General features: G+C 44.9%; 2 protein-coding genes across 2 annotated transcripts in view; one reads left to right on the top strand and one right to left on the bottom strand.

Annotated features, from left to right (window-relative positions):
• The first annotated feature begins 1,615 nt into the window (after positions 1-1,615).
• Positions 1,616-18,013, top strand: znf598 (zinc finger protein 598, E3 ubiquitin ligase). Its single transcript, XM_008122149.3, has 12 exons — positions 1,616-1,942; positions 5,577-5,689; positions 6,460-6,589; positions 6,693-6,904; positions 7,607-7,824; positions 8,696-8,813; positions 9,794-9,972; positions 10,070-10,154; positions 10,726-11,462; positions 12,798-12,924; positions 15,627-15,771; positions 16,035-18,013. Exons 1-12 carry the CDS (start codon positions 1,733-1,735, stop codon positions 16,377-16,379), a joined length of 2,619 nt encoding a protein of 872 aa, XP_008120356.1. The 5' UTR covers positions 1,616-1,732; the 3' UTR covers positions 16,380-18,013.
• syngr3 (synaptogyrin 3) overlaps positions 17,943-26,429 on the bottom strand; it is a 25,493-nt gene continuing 17,006 nt past the window's right edge. The window contains exons 2-4 of the mRNA XM_062964522.1: positions 25,955-26,192; positions 25,644-25,786; positions 17,943-22,794 (exon numbers count right to left, since the gene is read on the bottom strand). Of these exons, the coding sequence (XP_062820592.1) occupies positions 22,585-22,794; positions 25,644-25,786; positions 25,955-26,192 (591 nt within the window). The 3' untranslated portion in view covers positions 17,943-22,584. The remainder of the gene's footprint in view (positions 22,795-25,643; positions 25,787-25,954; positions 26,193-26,429) is intronic.

Raw genomic sequence — 26,429 nt, 5'->3', positions numbered from 1 at the left:
TATCTAAGAAACTGTGGTCCTCCACAAGATGTGTTTCCTGATTGTATGTTAATGATGTAAGAATTTCAAATCTGTTGTGTAAATGCAGCTGAGCAGAGGAGTTCTGCGGAGGCTGCCTGGTCCTGCGTCTCCTTCTATGGGTGACCTCCTTCCAAGCCTTTGAGTTGATCTCCCCATAAGGTTCCTGATCATGGTCTTGGTGGTGTTGGTGTGATGCAGGCTGCTGATCTACAGCAGCTTGTTGTGCAGTGTCCAAGAAGAGCTCGAGTGCCTGAATGTCCTTAAGGGTCTTAATACGGTGCTCGAGCTGTTGGATCCTCTGCTCCATCATAGTCATCTGTTTGCATTTGGAGCAGATGTAGTTGTCTAGTTTTTGTGTGAAAAAGCGGAACATGCCACAGCTGGTGCATGTGATGGGAATGTTTTGCTTTTGTTGCATCTCTTGGTGAGCGTGGTGGCCAAGTGGGATCTTTGTACAGTTAAGTAATATGCACGCACTTTATTCAACGTTCTGCTGGCCCATTTAGCTTGGATAAGTGAGACTGCAGGGGTCCTCAAACTTTTAAAGCAGCGGGCCGGTCCACAATCCTTCAGGCTGTTGAGGGGCCGAATTATCATTTGAAAAAAAATTTAACAAATTTCTATGCAGACTGCACATGTCTTATTTGTAGTGCAAAAAACAACAACAATGAAAGAACAATACAATATTTGAATATAAGAACAATTTTAACCAACATAAATCTATCAGGATTTCAATGGAAAGTGTGGATCTGCTTCTGGCCAATGAGATAGTCAAGTTAATTAGGATTGTTATTGTTGTTGTTGTGTGCCTTCAAGTCATGCCAGACTTTGGGCGAGCCTGTGTCTAAAATTATTCATTTATTTATTTACTATTACTACATTTATTTACTACATTTATATCCCACCCTTCTCACCCCAAATGGGACTCAGAGCAGCTGTATGTACAAACAATATATTATATTATTAGCATAGCACAATATTAGCATTATATATCACTATATATTGAACTATACCACTGTACTGTAATATTATATGTAATACAGTAGAGTTTCACTTATCCAACACTCGTTTATCCAACGTTCTGGATTATCCAACGCATTTTTGTAGTCAATGTTTTCAATACATCGTGATATTTTGATGCTAAATTCATAAATACAGTATTTACAACATAACATTACTGCGTATTGAACTGCTTTTTCTGTCAAATTTGTTGTAAAACATGATGTTTTTGTGCTTCATTTGTCAAATCATAACCTAATTTGATGTTTAATAGGCTTTTCCTTAATTCCTCCTTATTATCCAAGATATTTGCTTATCCAAGCTTCTGCCGGCCCATTTAGCTTGGATAAGTGAGACTCTACTGTACCTGTTAACACCACTACATAACAATGTATACATAATCAAGGCTTATATACTTTTTTAGAAGAGTACTGTATTCAGTCTTCAGTGAGTAGGAGGAGAGGCGAGCCTGCGCCTGCCCATCAGGTGTTTTGGACTTCAACTCCCACAATGCCTAGCAGCCTACCGGAAGTGGTCACCGAGGCGACGAGCGGAAGTGCGGGGCGACGAGCGGAAGTGCCGCTCTCTTTGTGCGGGAGAAGGCAGGAAGGGAGGCAGGGGGGGGAGAGAGAGAGGGAGGGAGGAGGGGGCGGTTGCTAGGCTGCGCGCGGGGCCGAGTGGGCCTGCCTCAGCCGGGGCGGCCTGCCCTGCCATGGCCTCCACGCCGCCGCCGGCCTCTCCTTCGGCCGCGAAGCCGCCTCCGCCCGCGGCTGCCGGGCCCTGCTGCGTGCTGTGCTGCGGGGAGCTGGAGGTGGTGGCGCTGGGCCGGTGCGACCACCCCGTCTGCTTCCGCTGCTCCGTCCGGATGAGGGCCCTCTGCAACGGGAGGTACTGCGCCGTCTGCCGCGAGGAGCTCGACCAGGTACTCTTCACCCAGGCTTGGGCCCTCCCTCCAGGGGTTTTGGACTCCAACTCCCAGCATTCCTCACAGCCTCAGGCCCTTTCCTTTTCCCCCTCAGCCGCTTAAGGGAGAGGAATAATTGTTTTTATCCAATTGCTGCCAGTTAGAAGGCTAACCTCCGTCTCCTAGCAACTCACTCAGCCCAGGGGACAGGCAGAGTTAGGCCTCACTTAGGCCTCTTCCACACTGCCTATAAAATACAGATGATCTGATTTGAACTGGATTATATGGCAGTGTAGACTCAAGGCCCTTCCACACTTAGATTATCTGCTTTGAACTGGATTATCTGGACTCCACACTGCCATACAATCCACTTCGGTGTGCATTTTATACAGCTATGTAAAAGGGCCTCATATAATCCAGTTCTAAGCAGATAATATAAGATTATAAATATAATATGTAATAATTACTGTGATATAATAATACAGAACAATATAATCTCTAAAATCAGGACAGTAAATAAAGAGCAACACTCTGAAAGCATAAGCCACAGCAACGCGTGGCCGGGCAAAGCTAGTTATATACACACACATACACACATACTGTGGCGCCCCGGTGGCGAAGTGCGTTAAAGCGCTGAGCTGCTGAACTAGCAGACCGAAAGGTCCCAGGTTCAAATCCCGGGAGCAGCTTGAGCACCCGTTGTTAGCTCCAGCTCCTGCCAACCTAGCAGTTCGAAAACATGCAAATGTGAGTAGATCAATAGATACCGCTCCAGCGGGAAAGTAATGGCGCTCCATGCAGTCATGCCAGTCACATGATCTTGGAGGTGTCTACGGACAATGCCGGCTCTTCGGCTTAGAAATGGAGATGAGCACCAACCCCCAGAGTCAGACATGACTGGACTTTACCTCAGGGGAAACCTTTACCGTTACCTTTTTATAGTACAACATTTTTTTCTGGCTACAGCCCTGGTTGTCATCACAACCAGCATAACCAAACTGAATCCTATCAAGAATTTCTTGTTACTATCATTATTTCCATGTACAACTATCTATTGTAGGTACATTTAACGATCCTGCATGCTCTGGTGTTCTGTTTGGCTGGCATGCTTCCAAACAAAAACTTTGCTAGGTCTTACTTTTGGGGAGGACTTATATTTAGCACTTCAGGAAAACCTCTACTAGGTCTTATTTTCAGGGGATGTCTTATTTTCATGGAAACAGGGTATCATCATCATCATTGGAGAGCCACACTTACGTACTTGTATATTTTTATGCAGATTGTACCTGCTTAATGTGTTGTTTATGAGACCTGATTGATAATAGGTTTTGTCCAATGTTGTTTTATTCTTATTCTATTTGTGTATTTTAAATCTGTCTATTTTAAATTGGACTGTTTCTAATGCACTCATTTTATTTTTGGAAGACTTGTTTCTTGTCCTCGAGGCCAGGTCTCCAAATAGTCTTGAAATTAAAGGCTTGAAAAGGCAGGCGATTCAGATATTTCCTGTACAGAAATGATGGAAGTACAGGCTCACCCTGTTTGCAAGTGAAGCCTGTTTCGTTTCTAATTCTTTGGAAAGTAGTGACATCACCATTTGGAGATTTGACTGTGTCCAGGTCAGAGCGCCATAGGTCATTAAAGTTTTCCAACTGATCTCATTCTACTGTGTGGACAGTCACTGACACCTCCTTTTGAAAGGAAGCCTTGTGAGCTTGCCCTTGTCATGCTCTGGGGTGTTTGCCTGCATTTTGTTTGCATTGTGCTCCCGCTGCTGCCAAGTTCAAGAGTCAGACACAGGGATCATGTTATTTGATAATTTTTTTGGTGGAAGTGGCTCTTTAGAACCAGGAATAGAGAAAAGGAATAGAGAAATAGCATTAGGGCTAGGTTCGGAGACCAAAGAAAAAACCCTCTATGTTGGGCGTTTGCCAACATCTTATAAAACTCTTGAGTATCCAGATCTTGGATGTTGAAAGAATATCTCCTTCCAAGCCCTCACGTTTAGTCCAGTTTCTCTGGGGATGATATTTTAGAAACCAGCAGCTTCCTTTCCCCTCAGGATTATAAGTAGCTGTTTTGTATTTTCCTGCCACAACTCATAGCCATCACTTGTAGACATGGCTCAACAGTTTTGGCAAGTGTGACGTTTGGCATCAGGTTGTGCCATGGGCCTTGAGACAGAACCCTGCAAGGTGCTTCTTTTAGACATATGGCCTGCCCTTGTGTATCTCACCCATTATTGTGAATTTTGACAGACAGTACTTCTCTATGGGGCTTGTTGTTTATGTTATGGCTTGGTTGTTCTTGCTGTGTGCTCTCAAATCTATGACAAACATTTCATAGGGGTTTCTTGGCCAGATTTGTTCAGAACTGGGTTGCCTTGGCCTTCCTCTGAAGCTGAGAAAGTGTGACTTGTCCAATGGCTTTCTGTAGTGGTTTTCAGAGTCTGTCACCTGATTCTTTAAGCTGGATATGTCAAGGAGAAACCCTGAAAGCTTTGAAACTTGCTTCCTGTCCATCCGGCTCACCTCAAGGCTGCTCTTCTGTTTTGCTCTGGAGAGCTCCCCAAACCCACATTCTTGCAGCATGACTCCCTCCCTTCCAGTCCGATTAGATGACGCCTCCCATTTATTATTGACATGGTGTGTCACTAGCTAGAGGCATTTCCTTTTTCATAACTCTCAAATTGTAGGGAAAGAGAGAAGGCCATTAGGGCATCAGCAGGGAGGAAGCAACTCAGAGATCTCTGGGAAGCCTTCTTTCCAACTCAGCGGGAAATGCTAGATTATTGTAACCTCTGTTTCTTCTACATGAGCTCATCTTGCATTCAAAACAATGGAAACCATCTGTTCCTCCAAACCAGGGATGTTTTTTGAAGGTAGAATGAGTCAGGTCATGCCGGTGACTTGAGAAAACAAACTTTAAACAGACCACATGGTTTTGAGAAATGAAACCCTTTGTGTCCTCCTTTGAGTCTTTTCTGCATCTGCTGCCTCTTGCTCAGACATTTTGATCCAATGGTGATTGTTCCCTTTGATCATAAAGCCCAGTGTCTCAAATGGTAGGTTGCTTACATAGCTCACCTGGGTAGAACTAATGAGTTCAGTTGTCCTTCCACATTTGGAAGTAAAGCATTCATAGATTTGGTAATTTGCGGATGGCTATGCTTGCCGCCACCCTTTATGTGACCAAAAAAGTATATTCTCCTTTGGCATTTCAAGGTCTCCAGTGCGATTCTGTAGCCAATGTTTGCTGGAAATTGGCCATAGAATTGCACTGGAAGACTTAGAAATACCTAGAGAAATATTCTCTCAGATTTTAAAAAATAGCAGATTTATATTTGTGGTTTTTCCACTTTCTCACAGGGATCCTGTGTTCTCTGACTCCAGGAAAAATGAGATTTCTCTCAATTTCTTTTCCACTTTGGACAGCAGTGACTTATCCCTCTTTTCTTTCCTCTCTGGAAACCATATGGCAAAAATCAAACTGAGAAGGTCTCAGTTTGTCTGGGATCTGAACCTGACCTTCCTGCAGCCACCATCAGCACTGCCCCAGTCTGTGTCCTTTCCCTGATGATTTCCTCAGTATCCAAGCTGATCCGTTTATACTTTGGCACATGCTCTAACTCTCCTCTTCCTGTCCTATTTAGGTGGTCTTTGGGAGGAAGCTGACATCATTCTCCACAATCAACCTCAGCCAGTTGCAGCATGACAAGAAATATGACATCTATTTTACTGATGGAAAAGTTTATGCTCTCTATAGGTAACGGCCCTTTATCTTGCTTCCTTTAGTGAATGAATTGTTTATTGTACCAGCCATAGGCCATGACATGAAATAATGTATAACTTTTAAAAGTACAGTATACACTTTCCGATATAAATATTAAAACTTATTCTATAAACTAGCTCTTTAAAATTACAGTAGCAGTGACAATCCCTGTAGGCATGATAACAATAACAATATCTGATTTGTATTATCCCAAACTGTTTCAACAGCGGGGGTTAGAAATGGAAATGGAAACAGCTTCCTTTAGTGAGAAAAGGAATGCCAAATAAGCAGCTGCGTAAATACTTTTGCATTCTCAGTGCCAGGAAGTTAAGGATGAAAGATGTCCCTGTGGGAAAATATGTGCCTGATGAAAGGAGGAGAAAAGAACCTAAGCAAGACTTCCATGGTCAAGAGAAAAGAGTTCAGTGTCCATCTGGCAAACAGGCAGAAGCAGAATGAATATTGCAAAATGAGCAACATTTATGTGCAAGCATGTGTGTGCATGAGATGGAGCTATATGCAATACATGTCTGTGTAATAAATAAGCTTGCATCATGTCATTGTAAGCCTTTTCTCCATTACTTAGCATGCATTTGTAAATCAAAATAAAATCTAGCCCACACTCAAGGCACGTAGAAAACAGTGATATTTATTTTTTAAATGACTGTGAAAGATGTTTGCGCTTCTGATGAGAAGCAAAGGGGCTTGTATTGAGGAAAGCTCTCTGCAGCTTGTGACTGTTGTCCTGTGGCCTCTTTTCCCAGGAAGCTTTTGCAGCATGAATGCCCACTCTGCCCGGATGCCAGGCCCTTTGCCACCGTCGTGGACTTGGAGCAACACATGAGGAAACAGCATGAACTCTTCTGCTGCAAACTCTGTGTGAAGCACCTGAAGGTAAGTGGCCATGAGGCCTTTGGAGTCCTCAGAGTCAAAGGGAACCTCTTGCTGCCTGCCACAGTTAAGGCTCTGCTCTCTCTCTTTCCCACTTGCATTCCAGATCTTTACTTACGAGCGCAAGTGGTACTCGCGCAAGGACCTGGCTCGACACAGGATCCACGGGGACCCTGATGACACATCTCACCGCGGCCACCCCTTGTGTAAATTTTGTGATGAGCGCTATTTGGACAACGACGAGTTACTGAAACATTTGAGAAGAGACCACTATTTCTGCCACTTCTGTGATTCTGACGGCGCACAGGAATATTATAGGTTTGTGGGCACAGCAACAACCTGGGCTACTATGGCCTCTTAGAAATGAGGCACTAGTTCTCTCCAAGCCCAGCTCCATGTTGGTTTGTCTCCATTTTTATTTATATATATATATATATATATATATATATATTTATTGGCTTGTATATAGTACAACTGTCACCATTATATTACAGAAGTATTAACAAAATTAAACAATACAAGTAAAAGAAACTACGTACTCTTCTAGTATAGCTAAAATTCTTCTTTCTAATTCCATCATAGTCTCCTACTTATATCTTTCTCCTTATTCCACCCCACCCCCCAGGTGCAGTTGTGATTAAATTTTTTGTGCTCTTTCCATACGTTGCTTGTATTGCTCCTATCATATATTTTAGAATATCTGCCCAATCTTTGTTACAACCTTTTCCTTCCATTTTCATGGTTAAAAAAAGTTTTTATTCAGTTCTGTTTGTAGCCCAGATATTTCTTCCATTTCACCCTTTATTTTCCAATAAAATTTTTGTACCTTGTCACATTCCCATGACATATATATAAAGGTTCCTGTTTTGCCACATCTATGCCAACATGCTTTTGTTGTGATTTTGGTAATATAAGCTAATTGGTGAGTGGTTCCATTTCTGTTTTTGCTGCCGTAAACACACCTATGTTTTTGAGTTCGTGGGTCAGTTAACAGGAGCTGCGTCTATTCCTCCTCTGCAGCGATTACGAATACCTCCGGGAACACTTCCGTGAGAAGCACTTCCTCTGTGAAGAAGGTCGGTGCAGCACCGAGCAGTTTACCCATGCTTTCCGGACTGAGATAGACTACAAGGCCCACAAGACAGCCTGCCACAGCAAGAACCGAGCAGAGGCCCGGCAGAACCGGCAGATCGACCTTCAATTCAACTATGCGCCAAGGCATCAGCGGAGGAACGAGGGTACACTAGACTGGTGGGCTGAGTATCAGTCCCCTGGCTGTTTTTTTTTTTTTTCCATTTTTCAACCATTTCTAGAGGACAAGTGTTAACATTCAAATTCTACAACTATAGAATTTGAACTATAGAACTATAGGGTGCTTGGAATGTTTGCTTTGTGCATGTTTCCCTTGCAGAGGAAAAATGCTGGATGCAGATGTAGATGTTGGATGCAGTCTTTTTGAGAGTCTTGGCTTTCTTAATGGGCAAGGATTTGTTTGCTGAAACCATGGAAAACTGCCTCATGAGCACCCCAATTCCCTCCCTTCAGACTCTCTTTCTTTTAATTCCACTAATTGTATTGGGTTTTGGTATAATCCTGTATATAGCTTTGGCTTAGATTTTTGGCTTAATTGTCTTGATGTCCTGGCAGTGCACTTATTTTAAGGTTTTAGAGTTTTAAAGTAAAATTTTAAAATTTACTGACTCTTAGACCTGATGTGTTTGTGCGGGACTCTTCTTACGAGCTGGTCATTGATCATAATAAAGTGACCTTGAACTTGGTTGAATAGTGTCTGTGGGCATGTACTTTCACAACTGTGGAAAGTCTTCTGGCCTTTTTATATCCAGGAAGACTTACCTAGCAGGCTATTGTTGTTATTATTTTACTACTACTACTACTACTACTACTACTACTAATAATAATAATAATAATAATAATAATAATAATAATGTTTATTTCTTACCCACCTCTCCTTATTGCTTGAGGGAAACAAGTTAGGTCTTGAACATGCAGTTCATCTCTGTTGTAACATGTTCTAATCCTCTGGAATAGTAACCCTTTGGGAAAATGGGGTGTTTTGAGGCTGATGTGCCCTGTATCTTCTAATTCCAGGCGTCGTGAGCGGGGAAGATTACGAAGAGGTTGATCGATACAGCCGCCAAATGAGAGGAACCAGGACAGGCCTGCGAGGTGGGCAACAAAACAGGAGGGGCAGCTGGCGATACAAAAGGTAATGTTGTCTTGGAGGGGGGGGGGGTGTTGCAAGTTGGAAAACAGTTTGTGGACAACAATGTAAACTGGGAAACAAGAGTGTCACCTCTGCATCATTTCAGGATGCTCTTGGAATTTGCTGACAGAACAGTTTTCGGCACCTTTTCCAGTTAGCTTCCATTTATTTATTTATTTATTTATTTCTAGCATTTATATTCCGCCCTTCTCACCCCGAAGGGGACTCACATTGCACACATAAAGGCAAACATTTAATGCCATAATATATAACAGAGACAGAGACAAGACGCAGGCACGGGCTGGCCTCGAACTCATGACCTCTTGGTCAGAGTGATTTGTTGCAGCTGGCTTGCTTTCCAGCCTGCGCCACAGCCTGGCAATATGCAATACATGGTCTGCTTTTCATGTTGTGAAATGCTTCCCAAGAGCTCTTTAAAAAATAAGCCAATCACCTGGAAAGTACAGAAGAATTTGCTGCGTAATAAATTCCAACTCTAAAAAGACTTACTTAAAAAGAAGAAGAAATATACTTGAAATCATGGCCGATCCATAATGACTTTTCCAGCATAAGTGAGCATAGGCAGGCCAAACATGATCTTGGTTTGCAGCTTGTGTGCTCTGCCTTTGGTCAACAGGTGTTCTCTGTAATATAGAAATTTCCATCTTGCTAGTAGTCTCTTCCTGGATAATTTGTTACTACCAGCCCTTGGTGTGTCCTGCCAAGCTGCCCCTAATTTGGCCTCTAGTGAAGAGGGACTGCCTTCCTGTGCTTTCAGAAGAGGGGAGAACATTTTGCCTTTTGTTGTCGAAGGCTTTCATGGCCGAGATCACAGGGTTGTTGTATGTCTTTCGGGCTTTGTGGCCATGTTCCAGAAGTATTCTCTCCTGACGTTTCGCCCACATCTATGGCAGGCATCCTCAGAGGTTGTGAGGTTTTGCCTTTTGCTGGCTCACTTTATTCTTGTTGTTTTAAAAAACCAGGGAAGAAGAAGACCGGGACATTGCTGCAGCAGTTAGGGCCTCAGTCGCTGCCAAAAGGCAAGAGGAGAAAAAGCGTGGGGAAGAAAAAGAGGAGAGCATCCGTGGGAAGAAGGAAGACGCAAAGGACCCAGACTTGAACACCTCAAAGCGAGGACCAAAGCCTCAGGCTGAAGCACCAGGTGAGTCACCCATGGGATCGGAAGTTAGCCTTTCTGGAAGAGAGGGCCCTTTAAAGGCCCTCTTAGTTCAACCTGCCTCCCTCTTCTTCCTCCCAAGCTCCCAAGGAAGCTCTTCCGAATGCCGTTCTGAGTCAGGAAGACTTCCCTGCCATTGGCACACCGGTCGTGGGCTGTTTGCAGAGGTGAGGTCTTGATTTGGTGGGACCAGGCTCAGGCCACATTTGTGTGTGCTGATGTAAAATAATTTAGACCAAAAATTGCTTGGGGACAGTTGCAAGTCAGGCTCTCTCTGGTAATTATGGCCATTGTTCCTCTCCAAATCTGACATCCTGTGTAAAACGTACATAATTCTGCTACATAATTCTGCAATCTGGAGTTACCATCATGCCACGGCAGCCCTCTCCTTGCTAATGGAAAGTGGGGAGAGTGCAGCAAAGTGCCTGGCTACGTTCCTGTAGCCAGAGGCAAAATGATGAAACCTGCTAAGGGTCTCGGTGGATGTAATTATTTGAGTTTGGCTCCGTAGCCTTCTCCATTCACTCTCTTCCTCTCCACAGATCATTGGGGGGAGATATGGTTGGGATGTTGGGAAGGAAAGACCAACCTCTGCATCCACCAAAAAAGGATATAGCCAGACATACAATGTTCCCAAGTATTACTGGAGAAGGCTTGAAGAAGTTTGTCATTTCCAACAGTTTAGGGTTGCATGGTATTGTACAGTGTTAGTCCTCACATGCGATATACCCCTTGTAGCTCCTCCCAGCCAGCTCCGGTCAAGCTGGACGAAGAAGACTTCCCCAGCCTCTCTTCCTCCTCCGCTCCTGCCGCTTCCTCAGCCCTCTCCTTGAGCTACACAGCCACCGCCAAGAGGTCTGCCTTCCAAGAGGAGGACTTCCCGGCCTTGGTGTCCCGCGTCCAGCCAAACCCAGTCTCGGCCCTCACCTCCGCCTGGAGCTGCAGCTCTGGCAAAAATGTGGCCCGGACTGTGGCTGCCGTTAACCCCAGCCAACCCCCTCGGAAAGCAGCCCCCAGCGGTGGCGCAAAGGGGGGCAAAAAGACCAAGGCAGCACTTCTTTCCGGAGACGAGGAGGACCGCGGTGGCCTCACCACCCAGGAGATCCGTGCGGCCCCAACCATGGTAGACGTATCCTCCTTGCTGGCCACTTCCAGTTCCCAAGGGTTCATCCGAGTGGGCCGGAAGAAGAAGGTCGGGGCGGAGAAGTTGAAGGCGGCCTCGCCTCCCACGTTGCAGGATGCGGCGCCCGACCTGGCTTTGGGAGAGAAGGGGCCGGATGCCAAGCTCTCCCCTGACCTTCCTCCAGCTGCGACTGTCGTGAACGGCCACTCTGAGAAAGCCTTCCTCCCCAGTCAGGCTTCCAAGGAACCCCCTGGCCTCAAGAAGCCCCCCGCCCCGAACCAGACCCTGCTGCCTCAAGAAGACTTCCCTGCCCTTGGAAACGCTGGACCGCCCCGAATGCCACCCCCTCCAGGTAAGGGCTGCAGGTGGGAATTCAGAACACACCATAGGGATAGGAATTTTGTTTCATTAATCCCCAAAATGTTTAAAAATGCCAGGTGGCTACAAAAATTGATTCTGAATGTGCTTGGATGAGATTCAGCGACAGAGCCTAGGTTCTCTTTTTGACATGGACTGGGTTAGGGCTGTTTTTTGGCCATGCCCACGAGCATGTACAAAGGTTCCTGCCACCAGCTATGGCTGGGAAAGTACAGGACCTTATGCCTTTATGTCCTGCCAAAAATACATTTTATGATGTGTTTTTAACTATATCATGGCCCTCCTCAAGCCACAAGGACATGCAGATAAAAAACAAAGTGGTGTTGTTGTTGTTGTTGTTGTTGTTGTTGTTTTTCTTTAATTCTAAGACACAATTCTAAGATCCTATTATTACGATATGTTACAAAAAAAAATTCGATCCTGGTTTGAATTTCCTGTTTAATTGTGTAATACTTACTTTGAAAGTAGTTGTTCTACAACAGAAACTTCATTTTCGTAACTGCCACAAACTATGTTGAATTAGAGCAAAATGTACTGCAGAATGTCGCGCAAAAGCAAAGTTTTGCAGTTTAATAAACCTTTTCCATGTTTTTGTGATAGAACCAATTAGGAAATGACATTTGTAACCCCATAACAAAAATCATGTTACATAGTATTGTTGTTATTATATTCTTCAATTCAATTCTCTACATAAACATCTCTAAAAATTGGTTACATCTTAGAATTGCAAGTGTAACTTACGTATTTTCATTGGTGGCAATGGTACTGAAATTAGGGTGTGTTTGACAATTGATGGTTTTTATACAACTTTAGAAATATTGTATTATTATTATTGTTATTGCTGTTAAGCAGATTTTCCAGGAGCAAATTCTGAGTGTCACTGAATTCTCTGAACAGCTCATTCTGGGATGAAAGAGAATTGAATCCAAACCTTCACACAATCAGACAGGGCTTTCTTAATACTGAGACAGGCGAATGGCTCACCTAGCTAGGGTTTTACCTGTTTGGGCAGGTAATGGCTCTCCAGGACCTTTCCCAGTTCTTTTCCCTGAGAGCCTTTGACTGGGATTGAGCTGGGACTCCACACTTACGTTGTTACGCTAATGTATGCCTCTCCTCTGCCTGTTCCACAGCATTGGTTCATGATCCTTAAAATGGTTAAGACTATTTCTGGAAATAACTCAAGGAGTCACTTCTGGCTCACCCTCAGTGCATAGGAACAAAATTCATGAAGGCCCTGAAGAGCAGTAAATAAAATACTAGCTTTGTCTGATGTCATAATGGCTCTTTTTGGCTCCAAATCTCCTAGGTTTCAACTCTGTGGTGCTGCTCAACCCACTGCCTCCTCCGGGGCTGTCAGGGCCCCTGAGCAAACCGCCTCCAGGCTTCGTTCCAATTGCACCCGTTCCGGACACTGCCCCCGTTCCTCCGAAAGAGTAAGTGGCAGCTCCAGCATGGTCTCTATTCTGCCTTTACGTAGTGAGATAGGCTTTATTTATTAGCGACATTTATATCCCGCCCTTCTCACCCCAAAGGGGACTCAGGGAAGCTTACAAGTTATATTTACACATAATATATTATATTATTAGCATAACACAATATAAGCATTATATATTACTACTAGCTGTGCCTGGCCATGCGTTGCTGTGGCGAGGTATGGTGGTATGGGAAATAAAGTATTGAGGAATTGTTGGTAGTTAAGGTAAAGGGTAAAGGTTTTCCCCTCACATTAAGTCCATTCATGTCTGACTCTGGGGGTTGGTGCTCATCTCCATTTCTATGCTGAAGAGCTGGTGTTGTCCATAGACTCCAAGATCATGTGGCATGACTGCATGGAGCGCCATTACCTTCCTGCCAGAGCAGTACCTATTCATCTACTCACATTTGCATGTTTTCCGAACTTCAGGGTTGGCAGAAGCTGGGGCTAACAGTGGAGACTCTCTCCACTCCCCCAATTCAAACCTGTGACCATAGCAGTACTGCGAATTGAACTACTTTTTCTGTCAAATTTGTTGTATAACATGATGTTTTGGGGCTTAATTTGTATAATGATTACCTAATTTGATGTTTAATCGGCTTTTCCTGAATCCCTTCTTATTATCCAACATATTCACTTATCCAACGTTCTGCCGGCCTGTTTATGTTGGATAAGTGAGAGTCTACTGGATATTTATAATCTTATATGCTGAGAACTGGATTATATGAGGCCCCTTCTACACAGCTGTATAAAATGTACACTAAAGTGGATTATATGGCAGTGTGGAGTCAAGATAATCCAGTTCAAAGCAGATAATATAAGATTATAAATGGGTTATATAGCTGTGTGGAAGGGCCTTGAGTCTACACTGCCATATAATCCAGTGCAAATTAGATAATCTGTGGAAGAGGCCTAAGTGAGGCCTAAGTCTGCCTGTCCCCTGGGCTGAGTGGGTTACTAGGATACCAGGTGGGCAGAGCTTAGCCTTGTAACTGGCAGCAATTGGATAAAAACAATTATTCCTCTCCCTCTAATTAGGACTTTATTTTTGTTGTCGGAACCTAGGAGCAAGGATGGTGATTGCGATGCCAAATTTCTAGGTTCTGGGGCTTGTACTTTTGTTGTTTAGTGGCGGGGGCGGGGGGACACCATTAGTCTTTTATATATATAGATATTGCAATATAACACTATATTGCAATATTATTAGTAATATTACATGTAATATAAATATACAATTAAAATAGTGTATTATTATTGCATTACATTATAATATTATTATCAATATTATAGGTATATAAAATATATTAATAGTATAGCATAATATGAGTATTGTATATTATTATATTGACACAGGAGACATGATGGAATGATGTCTTCCTGGTCCCCCTCACTCTGGCCCAGAGTGGCAGTTAGTCTTTGGGGGGTGGGGGGAACAACTACGGCAAAGGATGAGGAGGATCTTGTCATGGTGGCCTCCGAATTCTGGAGGCGCTTTCTAGAGATCCTTTCCTGTGCCAAAAGATACCTTCTTATTGCCGCAGGCCTTTGATGACCTTCTGGCAAACAATCTAGTCAAATATGGGCCAGGCAAAACTACGGTTAGGTGGATCTGTAATTGGTTAAGCGAACGAGCCCAGCGGGTGATTCTCCCCAATGCTTCCTCTTCATGATTAGTGGAGTCTCATAAGCAGGTTTCCATCCTGTGCCTGGTTCTGTTCAACATCTTTATTAATGTCTTAGATCAGGGGTCCCCAAACTTTTTAAACAGGGGGCCAGTTCACTGTCCCTCAGACCATTGGAGGGTCGAACTATAGTTGAAAAAAAATCTATAAACAAATTCCTATGCACACTGCACATCTCTTATTTTGAAGTAAAAAAACCCAAACGAGAACAAATACAGTTTCAATGGTAACAATCATAATAAAAATAATAGAGGGTTGGAAGAGACCCCTTGGGCCACTTAGTCCACCCCCTTCTATCTTTGTGCATCAAAAGCACAAGCAAAGCACCCCTGATAGATGGCCACCCAGCCTCAATAATAATAATAATACATCACACAGTCCTAAACACTTGGGAGCTTGTGATTGTGTGATACAAAATCCAGCATATCTATCTCGTTTTCTGTGTTATACCATCTCTTTGTGTTAATAATAATAATAATAATAATAATAATAATAATAATAATAATAATAATAATAAAGAGGATTGGAAGAGACCCCTTAGGCCATTTAGTCCACCCCCCTTCTGCCTTTGTGCACCAAAAACACTAGCAAAGCATCCCCTTGATAATTATTAATGAAATAATAAAAATGCCATTATAAACAAGCAAAGCTCTGGAAGGTGTGCACCGAGTGAGGGAGGAGGCAGGAAAGGCATGCGCTGTGGGGGCCGGATAAATGGCTTTGATGGGCCGCATGTGGGGGACCTTAGTTTGGGGACCCCTGACTTATATGAAGGGTTAGAAGGCATGACCATCAAGTCTGCAGATGACACCATATTGGGAGGGAGAGCTAATGCTCCAGAAGACGGGGGGAAATGAATTACACTTGCAGGACAGTGTTCTGATGCCTCTCTGTGAGCATCTGCAGCAATGGGGTTTTTTTGGGAAAAAAACACTCAAAGATGGTTTGGTTCTTCCCTCCCCCCTCCAAAAAAAACCAGGCCAAAACCTTGCCAAGGACCCTACCTGATCCTAGAAAACTTCCAGCAGCGGAACATCCAGCTTATCCAGTCCATCAAGGAATTCCTTCAGGACGACGAGTCTCAGTTCAACAAATTCAAGACCTATTCGGGGCAGTTCCGGCAGGTGAGGAGCCCACATTTTCGAAGCATTTGCCACCTTTTGCTCATTCCTCACTTCTCTTCATTCCACTCTCAAATAGCTCTTTCTGTGAAGAAACCCTGCCTGATACTTCGTTGGAATATCTCTCCTCGTAAATGGAATCCATATTTTTGTCTTAAAAGTTTTATTGATTATTCTAAAAGAAAAGATCCCGTAATTTGTTTCATGAAAAGGGCCTTCCCGCTTTTCCGCTTTCTAAAATGCTCCAATCTCCCTCTTCTTTTCAGGGCCAGATTTCTGCGGAGCAGTATTATCGAAGCTGCCAGGAGTTGCTGGGAGAGAACTTCCGAAGGATCTTCAGCGAGCTGCTGGTGCTGCTGCCGGACACGGCCAAGCAGCAGGAACTGTTGGCCACCCACAACGAGGCCCGGGCCAAGGCTGGGAAGCCCCGGAAGAACCCCCGCAAGGCGGCCTGGCAACCGGAGCCGGGCCTGGGCCTGGACTGCTGTGTCTGCCCCACCTGCCAGCAGGTGCTGACCCCGCAGGACATGGCCTCCCACAAGGCCTTGCATTTGGAGCAGGAAGAGGAGGAGTTCCCGTCCCTGCAGGCCATCAGCAGGATCATCAGCTAGCTGTGCCAGGTGAACCAATAAAAAGGGCCGTCTCCATCTTTAAAAAAAAAACAAGCAACACATGCTTCTTGGGGGGTGGGCTCTCAAGAGAGCGGATGGCGCTGTGGATGTCTGTGTGAGTCAGAGGGGGAAGCAGAGGTGCTAGCATATTGGGGAGGCAATGGTGCCAGGGAAGTTCTGCTTCTTCCGAATAGGCTGGCATTGCAGGGTCACAGGCTTTGTGGCTTGGCTTCCCATCAGAGACAGGGAAGTCACTGTTTTCTGAATGTAAACATGAAGCACAGGTGGGGACGTTTTTACAGAAAAAGGTTAGGATGGTTAGCTGCAAAGGGGAACCATTGGGAATGGTGAAAGGTGCAGGCAGAAGGTCCAGGAATAAAGATAGGCGCAACGAGCCCTGTCCTCTTCACTCCTTCACTTTATGATAAATTTGAAGCTGCTGTTAAGCCTTTATAGATTGTTTTTGGGTAAGAGAAACCTCATTTCCTTTTCCTGCTGTTAGAACTCTATGTAGGAACAGGCCACATTCTGTACTTTTCCATCTCCCTGTAAACCTGCATTTTTAGCTCAGAGATGCAATTCAGGTTGTGTTCCACTGTTTGGGAGGAAAGAACAGCACTCCACCTCTGATCAGATGGCTCATTAAAAGCGGCTCCACGTTGACCATCCAATGCTGCTGTTTCGTGTCTCCGAAAGTGGATATTAACGGAGGTCAACAAGATAGGAGGGTCTCAAGTCCTTTTGCGGAACGGCCTTGGCTGGCTTTTTGTGTTTCCTTCCAGTAAACAAATAAGTTGCTTGGCTTATGGAGTGAAATACCCCCCAAGTTAGAATAAAAATAATATAGGGAGCCCCATTGGATGCCCATGTAGACTGATAATATCAGCTGAAACTGATAGCTTTCAGGTAGATTCTTAATGCAGTGGCCTTTCCCATCCAAAGACGAACCAGGCCTACATGTACCCAAAATTTGGTGGGTTTTTTTTAGTGTTTGGAGGTTTGAAGCACAGGAAGTATAGAGATCTAGATGCGGCAAAAGGGATATTTAGGGACAGCATGAGGCCTGCAAGCTGTATGACCTCCCTTTCGGTCTTCGGCCCTGCAGGGCATTGAATACGACGCTCCTCAGAACGCGTTTACCTCCATTGATTCCTGCTTGGGCTCCCACAGGTTTTGATGGGGCAAGTATAGCAACGAACAGAGCAGCTACTGTAGATGCTGCCTTCCTATTTGGGGTTTTAACAAACACAACTCTCATAAAACAGGGCACACAACTGGCTCAGTTTCACAAGTCACCCTTTGCAGCCCATGATCCATTTTGTTGCCTTGCCTGGGTCTCTGGCTATACTTTTCCCCTGCCTTTAGCCAACGTTGGCTCAAATAAACCAGGGTCAGTGACACTTCCATTGTTCAGAAGAGATTCTCAGTTGTTAATAGAGATTCTCAGTTGTTATAGATGGCCACAGGCTGCATTCAATGTCTGCTTTAACCACTTTAAGAGTGTCCCATGGCCTCCTTCTCCTTCCCCTTGGTTTCTGTCATAGGACATTAATGGAGACGCCGTTAAATCTTAAAACCTTTATTGGAAAATAAGTTGCAGTCAGTTCACAGACAATTAAAAGTACACAATCACAGATTGGTGGTTTTTGTCTTTCCAAATGGTCTTTTGTCTTTCTAGAATAGTCATTATCATTATGTACATACAAAAAAACAAAACAAACTGTAAACATTAAAAAAGAAAGAAGAAACTTCTTTTACACAGACCACTTTTTGACCACAGTATACATTGGAGGATTAACAACTGCAACTGTATGTTGTTGTTGTTTTCGGTAGCAGCAGTTTCGTGCTTTGGAAGAGAGGTATCTGCACGTTTGGTATATTTTATTGGACGCTATGCGAAGGAGGTGGAGATGTGTGCATCACAGCAGACTGCAGGCCGCTGGGAGGGAATCCCTCTTTTGCTTTCTTTCTTGTATTTCTATAATCTGAATTACAAGCAACAGCGGAGGCCTTGGAAGCAAAAGTGGGAGGGACTGCCCTGCATATATCTATATCTATATATACACACACACATATATACATATACACATGTGTGTGTGTGTGTGTGTGTATATATATATATATATCTCTCTCTCTCTCTCTCGCAGGTAAAGGCAGAAGGGTTTGGCCCTTGTTGTGAAGAAGCCCCATACTAGAATGTAGGTGGTGTGAAGGGAGGCCTGGGTTAATAACCTGTTTTTGCTCCTGTGGCATAAAAAGAAAGTCGACTTGGCAGACATATGGACTTTTGCTAGACAGCCTTAAAGGCTGTGGTTGGCTGGATTCATGAAGGCCATGTGAGGCATTCCTTGGCAGGGCTTTACTTCATGGAGGTTCCTCCGAGGCAGAGAGAGTGAGAGAGGTTGTTCACCCAAAAGAAGGCCACCCAAATGTTTCCGTGGCTTGAGCAGGGATTTGAACCCTGGTTTTTCCCCAAACCAGTCTGGTTGGAAATCCTCAGTGGAGCAAAGGGAGGATGGGCTTTACGGCTTCAGGTGAAGAAGCAAAAGGTTGGCACTGGAGGACCTGGAAATACAGAGGCACATTCTCTCTAGGCATTTTCTAGGTCCTCCAGCATAATTCCATGGAATATTTCTGCAAACTAATCATACAACTGCACTGGGTAGCCTGGAAATACTAGAGAGATGCCATTTCCCAGGTCCTCTGGCTCAATCCTGTAATGTGCTTCCTCCAGAAGCAGCTCATTTTGAGTAGAATTCACATTTCCATGCTGCTAAGTCCCCTGTGAAAATGGGGGCTAAGTTTACTTGAGTTTCATGCACCATCGAATCTAATGTGCATCTCCATTTACAAAACCCTGAAACCAAAAAGTATTTGCTGACGAATGTAATGCACAGCAACAGAAGACGCACTCTGTAATATGCCCATTACAGTTGCAACAGTTGGAAATTATTGGAACACCAAAGCTTCCAGCAATGGGAAAGAAACCTTGGGGTGCATCTATGCTGTAGAATGAATCCACTTTAACTGCCTTGGTTCAATGCTGTTGAGTCTTGAGGGCTGTACTTTTGCAAGGCATTGAGCTTTCTCTGCCAAAGATGCAGATGCCTCACCGAACTACAAATCCCAAGATTACACAGCATTGAACTATGACAATTAACTAATAGAAGCTCCAGGTGCTCCTTAAGCAGCTTCCCCTATTGCTTTGGCTCAGCACTAAGATTAACCTAATACGCGAATCTAATGCACATGCTAATTTTGGCACGGTAGTTTAGCCAAAAAAGGCGACCATTAGATTTGAGTAAATACAGTATATTGTATGTCACAGACAGTATGCTGTCTGCTGCCTCAGGCACCTTGAATGCATTGACAGAAGGATATAATCTAAGCCAGTGGATCAGTCCATAGGCAACTTCCACAATTCCTGATGCTGTCCAAGCCACTTGAGGGCACCTTGCTGGACCTGGGTGAGCAGTGGACTCTCCTCTTGGCCCAAAAAGAATCCTTTGGGGAAGTCACGTGACAGGCCTTATTTGTCAGATGAGAAAGCCTTCCTACAAAGCGCCGTTAAAGCCAATACCTTTGGAGTCCTTTCAGGCCCAAGAAGAAAAAATGAGTTGGGGGTCAAGGATGGAAAAGAGAATATATCCGTAGGCATAAGGTGCATACATTCAAAATGGTAATATACAGCACATAAACACTGCTATCCACTCAGACAGAAGAACATGGACTCTCTCCTTTTTTTCTCCTCCTTTTTACAGGCAAATACACGGATACTCTGGAATGGATTTCTTTTTTTTTATACAGTTAGAAAAAATACACTTGTACCGAACAGACATTTATATTTTGTACAATCTCGATTGAAAGAAAAGACATTTAAGGTGTATGACAGCTTCCGTTTGTTGCCTAAAAATACCGAAAAACGCACGGTCGCCCCGCTAGGATGGCAGTGTTCTCTCTAAGGGAAATATTGCTACAGTTTGACTGCTTTCGGACCCTGTTTGTTTCGGAAACCGTTCCAGCTTCAGACCCTATAGGTTTGGGGGTTTTGGAGATCGAACCCGGTTGTGTCCTGTTATGAAATTGTGAATGTGGGACAGATACTAAAATGTGAATACAGCCAATTTGGTTGTCTGTAGGCTGGTACCCAATGTTATTTAACGGAGCTACCATTACTCTAATAATATGACTCATATGCAATACTTATGAAGCATCTCCATACACATAGGTTAGGGTTTGCAGAAACTTTGGAAGGAATTCATAATTTTGTCCCCCAAACCTGCCCTTGACTTAAACATGGGGTCAACATGCACATCAAGTGTGTACAATAAATGGTAAATCCAACACTTTCTGTAGAGACCAATCTTGATTTACAGAATTCGATATGACCCTTGTATAAATCAAGAAGTCTATACAGAATGTTGGATTTACAAATTGGCCATTGATTTAGTACATGTCTTTAGCAAAATGCTAGGCCAGGTATAGCCAGCTTTAAGTCTAAACCAATATATGGGTCATATTGAAATGTATAATTTTGGCCCCAAAACTTACCCATTGATTCAATAGTGATTGAGATGGGTTCAAGGCTACTCAATCAATGGCTGATTGGTCAATCCAACACTTTCTGTATAGACTTGTCTAGACTTACCGATTTCGATACAGTGTTGGGTTTACACACTGGCCATTGACTTAGTAAATGTCTTTATCAAAATGCCAGGCGGGGTATAGCCAGCCTTAAGGGCATAGGGACATGTCTTACAAACATCCCAAATCGTGTTGTTGAAGGCTTTCATGGTCAGAATCACAGGGTTGTTGTGAGTTTTCTGGGCTGTATGGCCATATTCTCTCCTGAAGTTTTGCCCACATTTATGGCAGTCATAAATCTTCCTTTCTTAGTTTTCCCATATACCTCACAACCTCTGAGGATGCCTGCCATAGATGTGGGCAAAACGTCAGGAGAGAATACTTCTGGAACATGGCCATACAGCCTGGAAAACACACAACATACCCCTAATATTTCAAAGGGTAGAATGGCACTGTATTTTGGTGTGACAAAGGCATAAAAAGGTTGTCAAATGGCTGCATATGAGGAACACAGCATTCCTTCTCAATGTATTTTGAGACCATTCCCATTGAAGGGAACTGGTTTTCCCATTCTTGGCCCTTTTCTATTTATCCCTTTCCTCCAAAATGGCTTCAAATACCTCTTTCTAACTTTAGAGATGGAAGAATATATGAGTCGGAAAGCCGGGATGCTCCACTTCGCCTGTTTTTAGGCTCTTCTGGACCTACCATAATGCTTCATTTCTCACTCCAGTGATGGCTGTTCCAGATCTGAAATGTTTTCCCACTGCCTTAAGTGCAAAAAATGTGTTTTAAACAAGTGACGGGGAAACATTTTAAAGCCCAGAATCCCATCTGAAAACGCAGATATTAAGCTAAAGTTTGCAGCCTAGATTCATTCGTTTCAGGAATTTTATAACTGTATAAAAAGTAACATAATTTAATTTTTGGCTTGAGATTTTGGCACTTTTTTGGGGGGACAGGGGACGGGACGAGAGGAACCCAAGTGACATTTCCTATGGTTAAAAAAGGAAAGAGCAAAGGTAGGAGAAAATCCCTCAAATGAAAATTAAGAGAACAATTTTTTGGGGGGGGGGTTCTCCCTGGAAGACAAGATAATGCATCTACTTATTTGGGGGAAGAAAGTGGAAAACAGAAGGGTTTTTTTTGGAAAAACTGGCCGAGTGATGGCTCGTTTCCTGTGCGTTTTCCAGCCATGAGCAGCAGCAACCGTCCTCGAATGTCCTGCTTAGAGGGAACACTGTTGACTTTGTGTTTTGTATATATATTTATATATATATATTTATTTATATGTATGTCTATATATCTCTTTAAAAAAAGAAAGAAGATCCTCGGACAGGTAAAAGACAAGAACCAATACCACCACAGTACAGAATCCACTGTATCACCAAATGAGCTAAGAGTTAAAAGTTGAACCCGGCACACGTTTAAAACTTGCCACACATTTAGAAAACTAAGAAGAGGACTCTTGAATACATTTCGCGACCAACCAGTTGACTATACTTTGCACCATAGAAAGGGAAGCCGGGTCAGTTTCCGGTCAGCCGGGATCCCGTTTGCTATACAACCACATGGGACGATACCCCCCTCCCCAAAATAATAGCAGACCCTGCCATGCTCCTCAATAGGCCGGCACCTGGTAGCCCTTGGGGCTCGTGTCCAAGGTCTCGGAGAACGGGGGGCTCTGGTAGGTGTCCGTGCTTTCCACACCCGAGCCGGTGGGGTACCCGGGGTATCCCGCGTTGGGGTCCGGCGGGAACTGGTCCGTGGCGAAGAGCGACATGTCCGTCCCCAGGCGGAACCGCTGCAGCGCCTTCAAGGCCAGGGCCACCTGCATTAGGGGAGAAAGAGGGGCTGGTTGGAAGATGGGCACAAAAAGGTCTGTTTGCACTTAGGGGAGGCATCTGGGTCTTCTCTGGGAAGTCCTTCAGGTCAACTATAAAGTTGTAATGGAGGGGCCTAGGTCAGGCATGGGCCAAAGTTTGCCCATGCCTGACCCAGAGGAAACACTTCTAGCAAGCTCTCTGGGTTCTCCAAGGCATTCCTATGGTCATGTTCATAGAATCATAGAATAGTAGAGTTGGAAGAGACCTCATGGGCCATCCAGTCCAACCCCCTGCCAAGAAGCAGGAAATCGCATTCAAAGCACCCCCGACAGATGGCCATCCAGCCTCTGCTTAAAAGCCTCCAAAGAAGGAGCCTCCACCACAGTCCGGGGCAGAGAGTTCCACTGTTGAACAGCCCTTCTCACAGTGAGGAAGTTCTTCCTGATGTTCAGGTGGAATCTCCTTTCCTGTAGTTTGAAGCCATTGTTCTGTGTCCTAGTTTCCAGGGCAGCAGAAAACAAGCTCCCTCCCTCCTCCCTATGACTTCACGTATTTGTACATGGCTATCATGTCTCCTCTCAGCCTTCTCTTCTGCAGGCTAAACATGCCCAGCTCTTTAAGCCGCTCCTCATAGGGCTTGTTCTCCAGACCCTTAATCATTTTAGTCGCCCTCCTCTGGACGCTTTCCAGCTTGTCAACATCTCCCTTCATCTGCGGTGCCCAGAATTGGACACAGTGTGATTCCAGGTAACGTGGTCTGACCAAGGCAGAATAGAGGGGAGCAGGACTTCCCTGGATCTAGACGCTATTCCCCTATTGATGCAGGCCAGAATCCCGTTGGCTTTTTTAGCTGCCACATCACATTGTTGGCTCATGTTTAACTTGTTGTCCACGAGGACTCCAAGGTCTTTTTCGCACACACTGCTGTCTAGCCAGGCATCGTCCCCCATTCTGTATCTTTGATTTCCATTCTTTCTGCCGAAGTGAAGTATCTTGCATTTGTCCCTGTTGAACTTCATTTTGTGAGTTTCGGCCCATCTCTAGTCTGTCAAGATCGTTTTGAATTCTGCTCCTGTCTTCTGGAGTGTTGGCTCTCCCTCCCAGTTTGGTCCCGTCTGCAAACTTGATGATCGTGCCTTCTAACCCTTCGTCTAAGTCGTTAATAAAGATGTTGAACAGAACCGGGCCCAGGACGGAGCCCTGCGGCACTCCACTCGTGACTTCTTTCCAAGATGAAGATGATGTTGAGGTAGAAGTTGACCATGAAGTTGCGCTGGAGGACTACTTCATCTTCTTCTGCTTCTCCTTTTACCCCTTGTGCTACTACTACTACTACTAGCCATTCCCCTCCCAACCCTGCTCTACGCCTGCGAAACATGGACTGTGTACAGACGTCACACCAAACTCCTGGAGTGTTTCCATCAGCGTTGCCTCAGAAAGATCCTGCAAATCTCTTGGGAAGACAGGTGGACAAATGTCAGCGTGCTTGAGGAAGCAAAGACCACCAGCATTGAAGCGATGCTCCTACGCCATCAACTCCGCTGGACTGGCCACGTTGTCCGAATGCCCAAAGATCACCGTCTCCCAAGCAGTTACTCTACTCCAAACTCAAGAACGGGAAACGTAATGTTGGTGGGCAGGAAAAGAGATTGAAAGATGGGCTCAAAGCCAACCTTAAAAACTGTGGCATAGACACTGAGAACTGGGAAGCCCTGGACCTTGAGCGCTCTAATTGGAGGTCAGCTGTGACCAGCAGTGCTGCGGAGTTTGAAGAGGCACGAACGGAGGGCTTAAGGGAGAAACGTGCTAAGAGGAAGGAGCAACAAGCTAACCCCGACCGGGACCGCCTTCCACCTGGAAACCAATGTCCTCACTGCAGGAGAATATGCGGGTCAAGAATCGGTCTCTTCAGCCACCTAAGAACCCACCCCCGAAACACCAGGGATGGAAAACAAGCATCCTCGAGCTACGAGGGATCGCCTAAGTAAGTACTACTACTACTACGGTAGTCTGACTTATCCAACATAAATGGGCCAACAGAACGTTAATAAAGGTGAATATTTCCCCTGATGTTAAATCCAGTTGTGTCTGACTCTGGGGGTTGGTGCTCATCTCCATTTCTAAGCCAAAGAGCTGGCGTTGTCCATAGACACTTCCAAGGTCATTTGGCCGGCATGACTGCATGGAGCGCCGTTACCTTCCTGCCGGAGTGGTACCTATTGATATACTCACATTTGCATGTTTTCGAACTGCTAGGTTGGCAGGAGCTGGGGCTAACAGTGGGCTCTCATTCCACTCCCGTGATTTCACCTGGGACCTTTTGGTCTGCAAGTTCAGCAGCTCAGCGCTTTAACACACTGTGCCACCAACAGAACGTTGAATAAGCAAAAATCTTGAATAATAAATGGGGATTAAGTAAAAGCTTATTAAATGTTAAATTATGTTATGATTTTACAAATTTAAGCACCCACAAAGGTGGAAAGCCTGCTACAGTTCATTGGGAAGAAAGTGCTATCTTGTTTGTGCCTTTTGCTTGACCAGGGGGTGTATCTGCACTGTAGAAATGACGCAGTTTAGACACCATTTGAGTTGCGGTGGCTCGAAGCTATAGAACAGGCATGGGCAAACTTGGGCCTTCCAGGTGTTTTGGACTTCGACTCCCACAATTCCTAACAGCCCCATGCCTGCTATAGAAGGTGTAAATTTACATGGTCTTTAGCACTGAGCCACGTCAGTTTAAGTGGTGCCAAACCAGATTAATTCTACATTGTGGATGTGCTGCTGGTCGTGGATTTGGGATACGTGCAGGGGGTCTTTCCTCGACCACGAGGGCCTTGGTGGCCGAAACACGTACCCAGGAGATGATAGAGAAGAAAGAGAAGGCAATGGCCGCTCGGGCCGCATCCCCGGCGTGGGAGGCTGCTTTGCTGGGCGCCGTCCGCTGCCACTGGTTGGCCAGGAAGCAGAAGGACACGAACCACAGGAAGGCCCAGAAGCCTGCAAAGGGAGCGGGGAAATTGCAAAGAGTGGCCGGTTACATCTCATCCAGCAAGAGGATTCCTTCCTCCTTCAAGCAAGCCTTTGACTTTATCATCTACACATTTGCTTTACTACAAAACCACCGAAGGCAGACAAGCCCTCTCCGCCCTTCCCGCCGGGACCCACCCGAGAAGCCCAGGTCGGCCAGCACCACGCGCTTGCGGTCCTTGACGCTGCTGATCTGCTGGAAGTAGAGGTCGACCACCAGGAAGAGGCTGCAGGCCAGGAAGGCAATGAGGCCGATGGTGATGGCGTAGTTGCAGGCGCTCTCGTTGCCGTTGAAGGCGCAGCGCAGCAGCGGGGACTTGTCCGTGTTGACGTAGCCCTCGTTGATGATGGAGCCAAAGACCACGATGGCAAAGACCTGCAGGAGGAGCAGGAGGGAGGGGAAGGCCCAAGGCGGGTGAGACATCTTATCCAGCCATGGATGTGTATATGCATCTGTCTGTCCATACATCCATCTGTCCACCTATCCATCCTTTTATCCATCCGCCTATCCATCTATCAATCCATCTATTCATCCTTCCATGTATTTATCTATCCAGCCATCTGTCCACCTATCCATTTATCCATCCAACTATCCATCTATTCATCCTTCCAT

The sequence above is a fragment of the Anolis carolinensis genome, unplaced genomic scaffold (genome assembly GCF_035594765.1).
Source record: "Anolis carolinensis isolate JA03-04 unplaced genomic scaffold, rAnoCar3.1.pri scaffold_13, whole genome shotgun sequence".
Lineage (NCBI taxonomy): Eukaryota > Metazoa > Chordata > Lepidosauria > Squamata > Dactyloidae > Anolis > Anolis carolinensis.
Note: the sequence above shows the minus strand (reverse complement) of the source record. Positions and strands in the feature narration are given on the sequence as shown.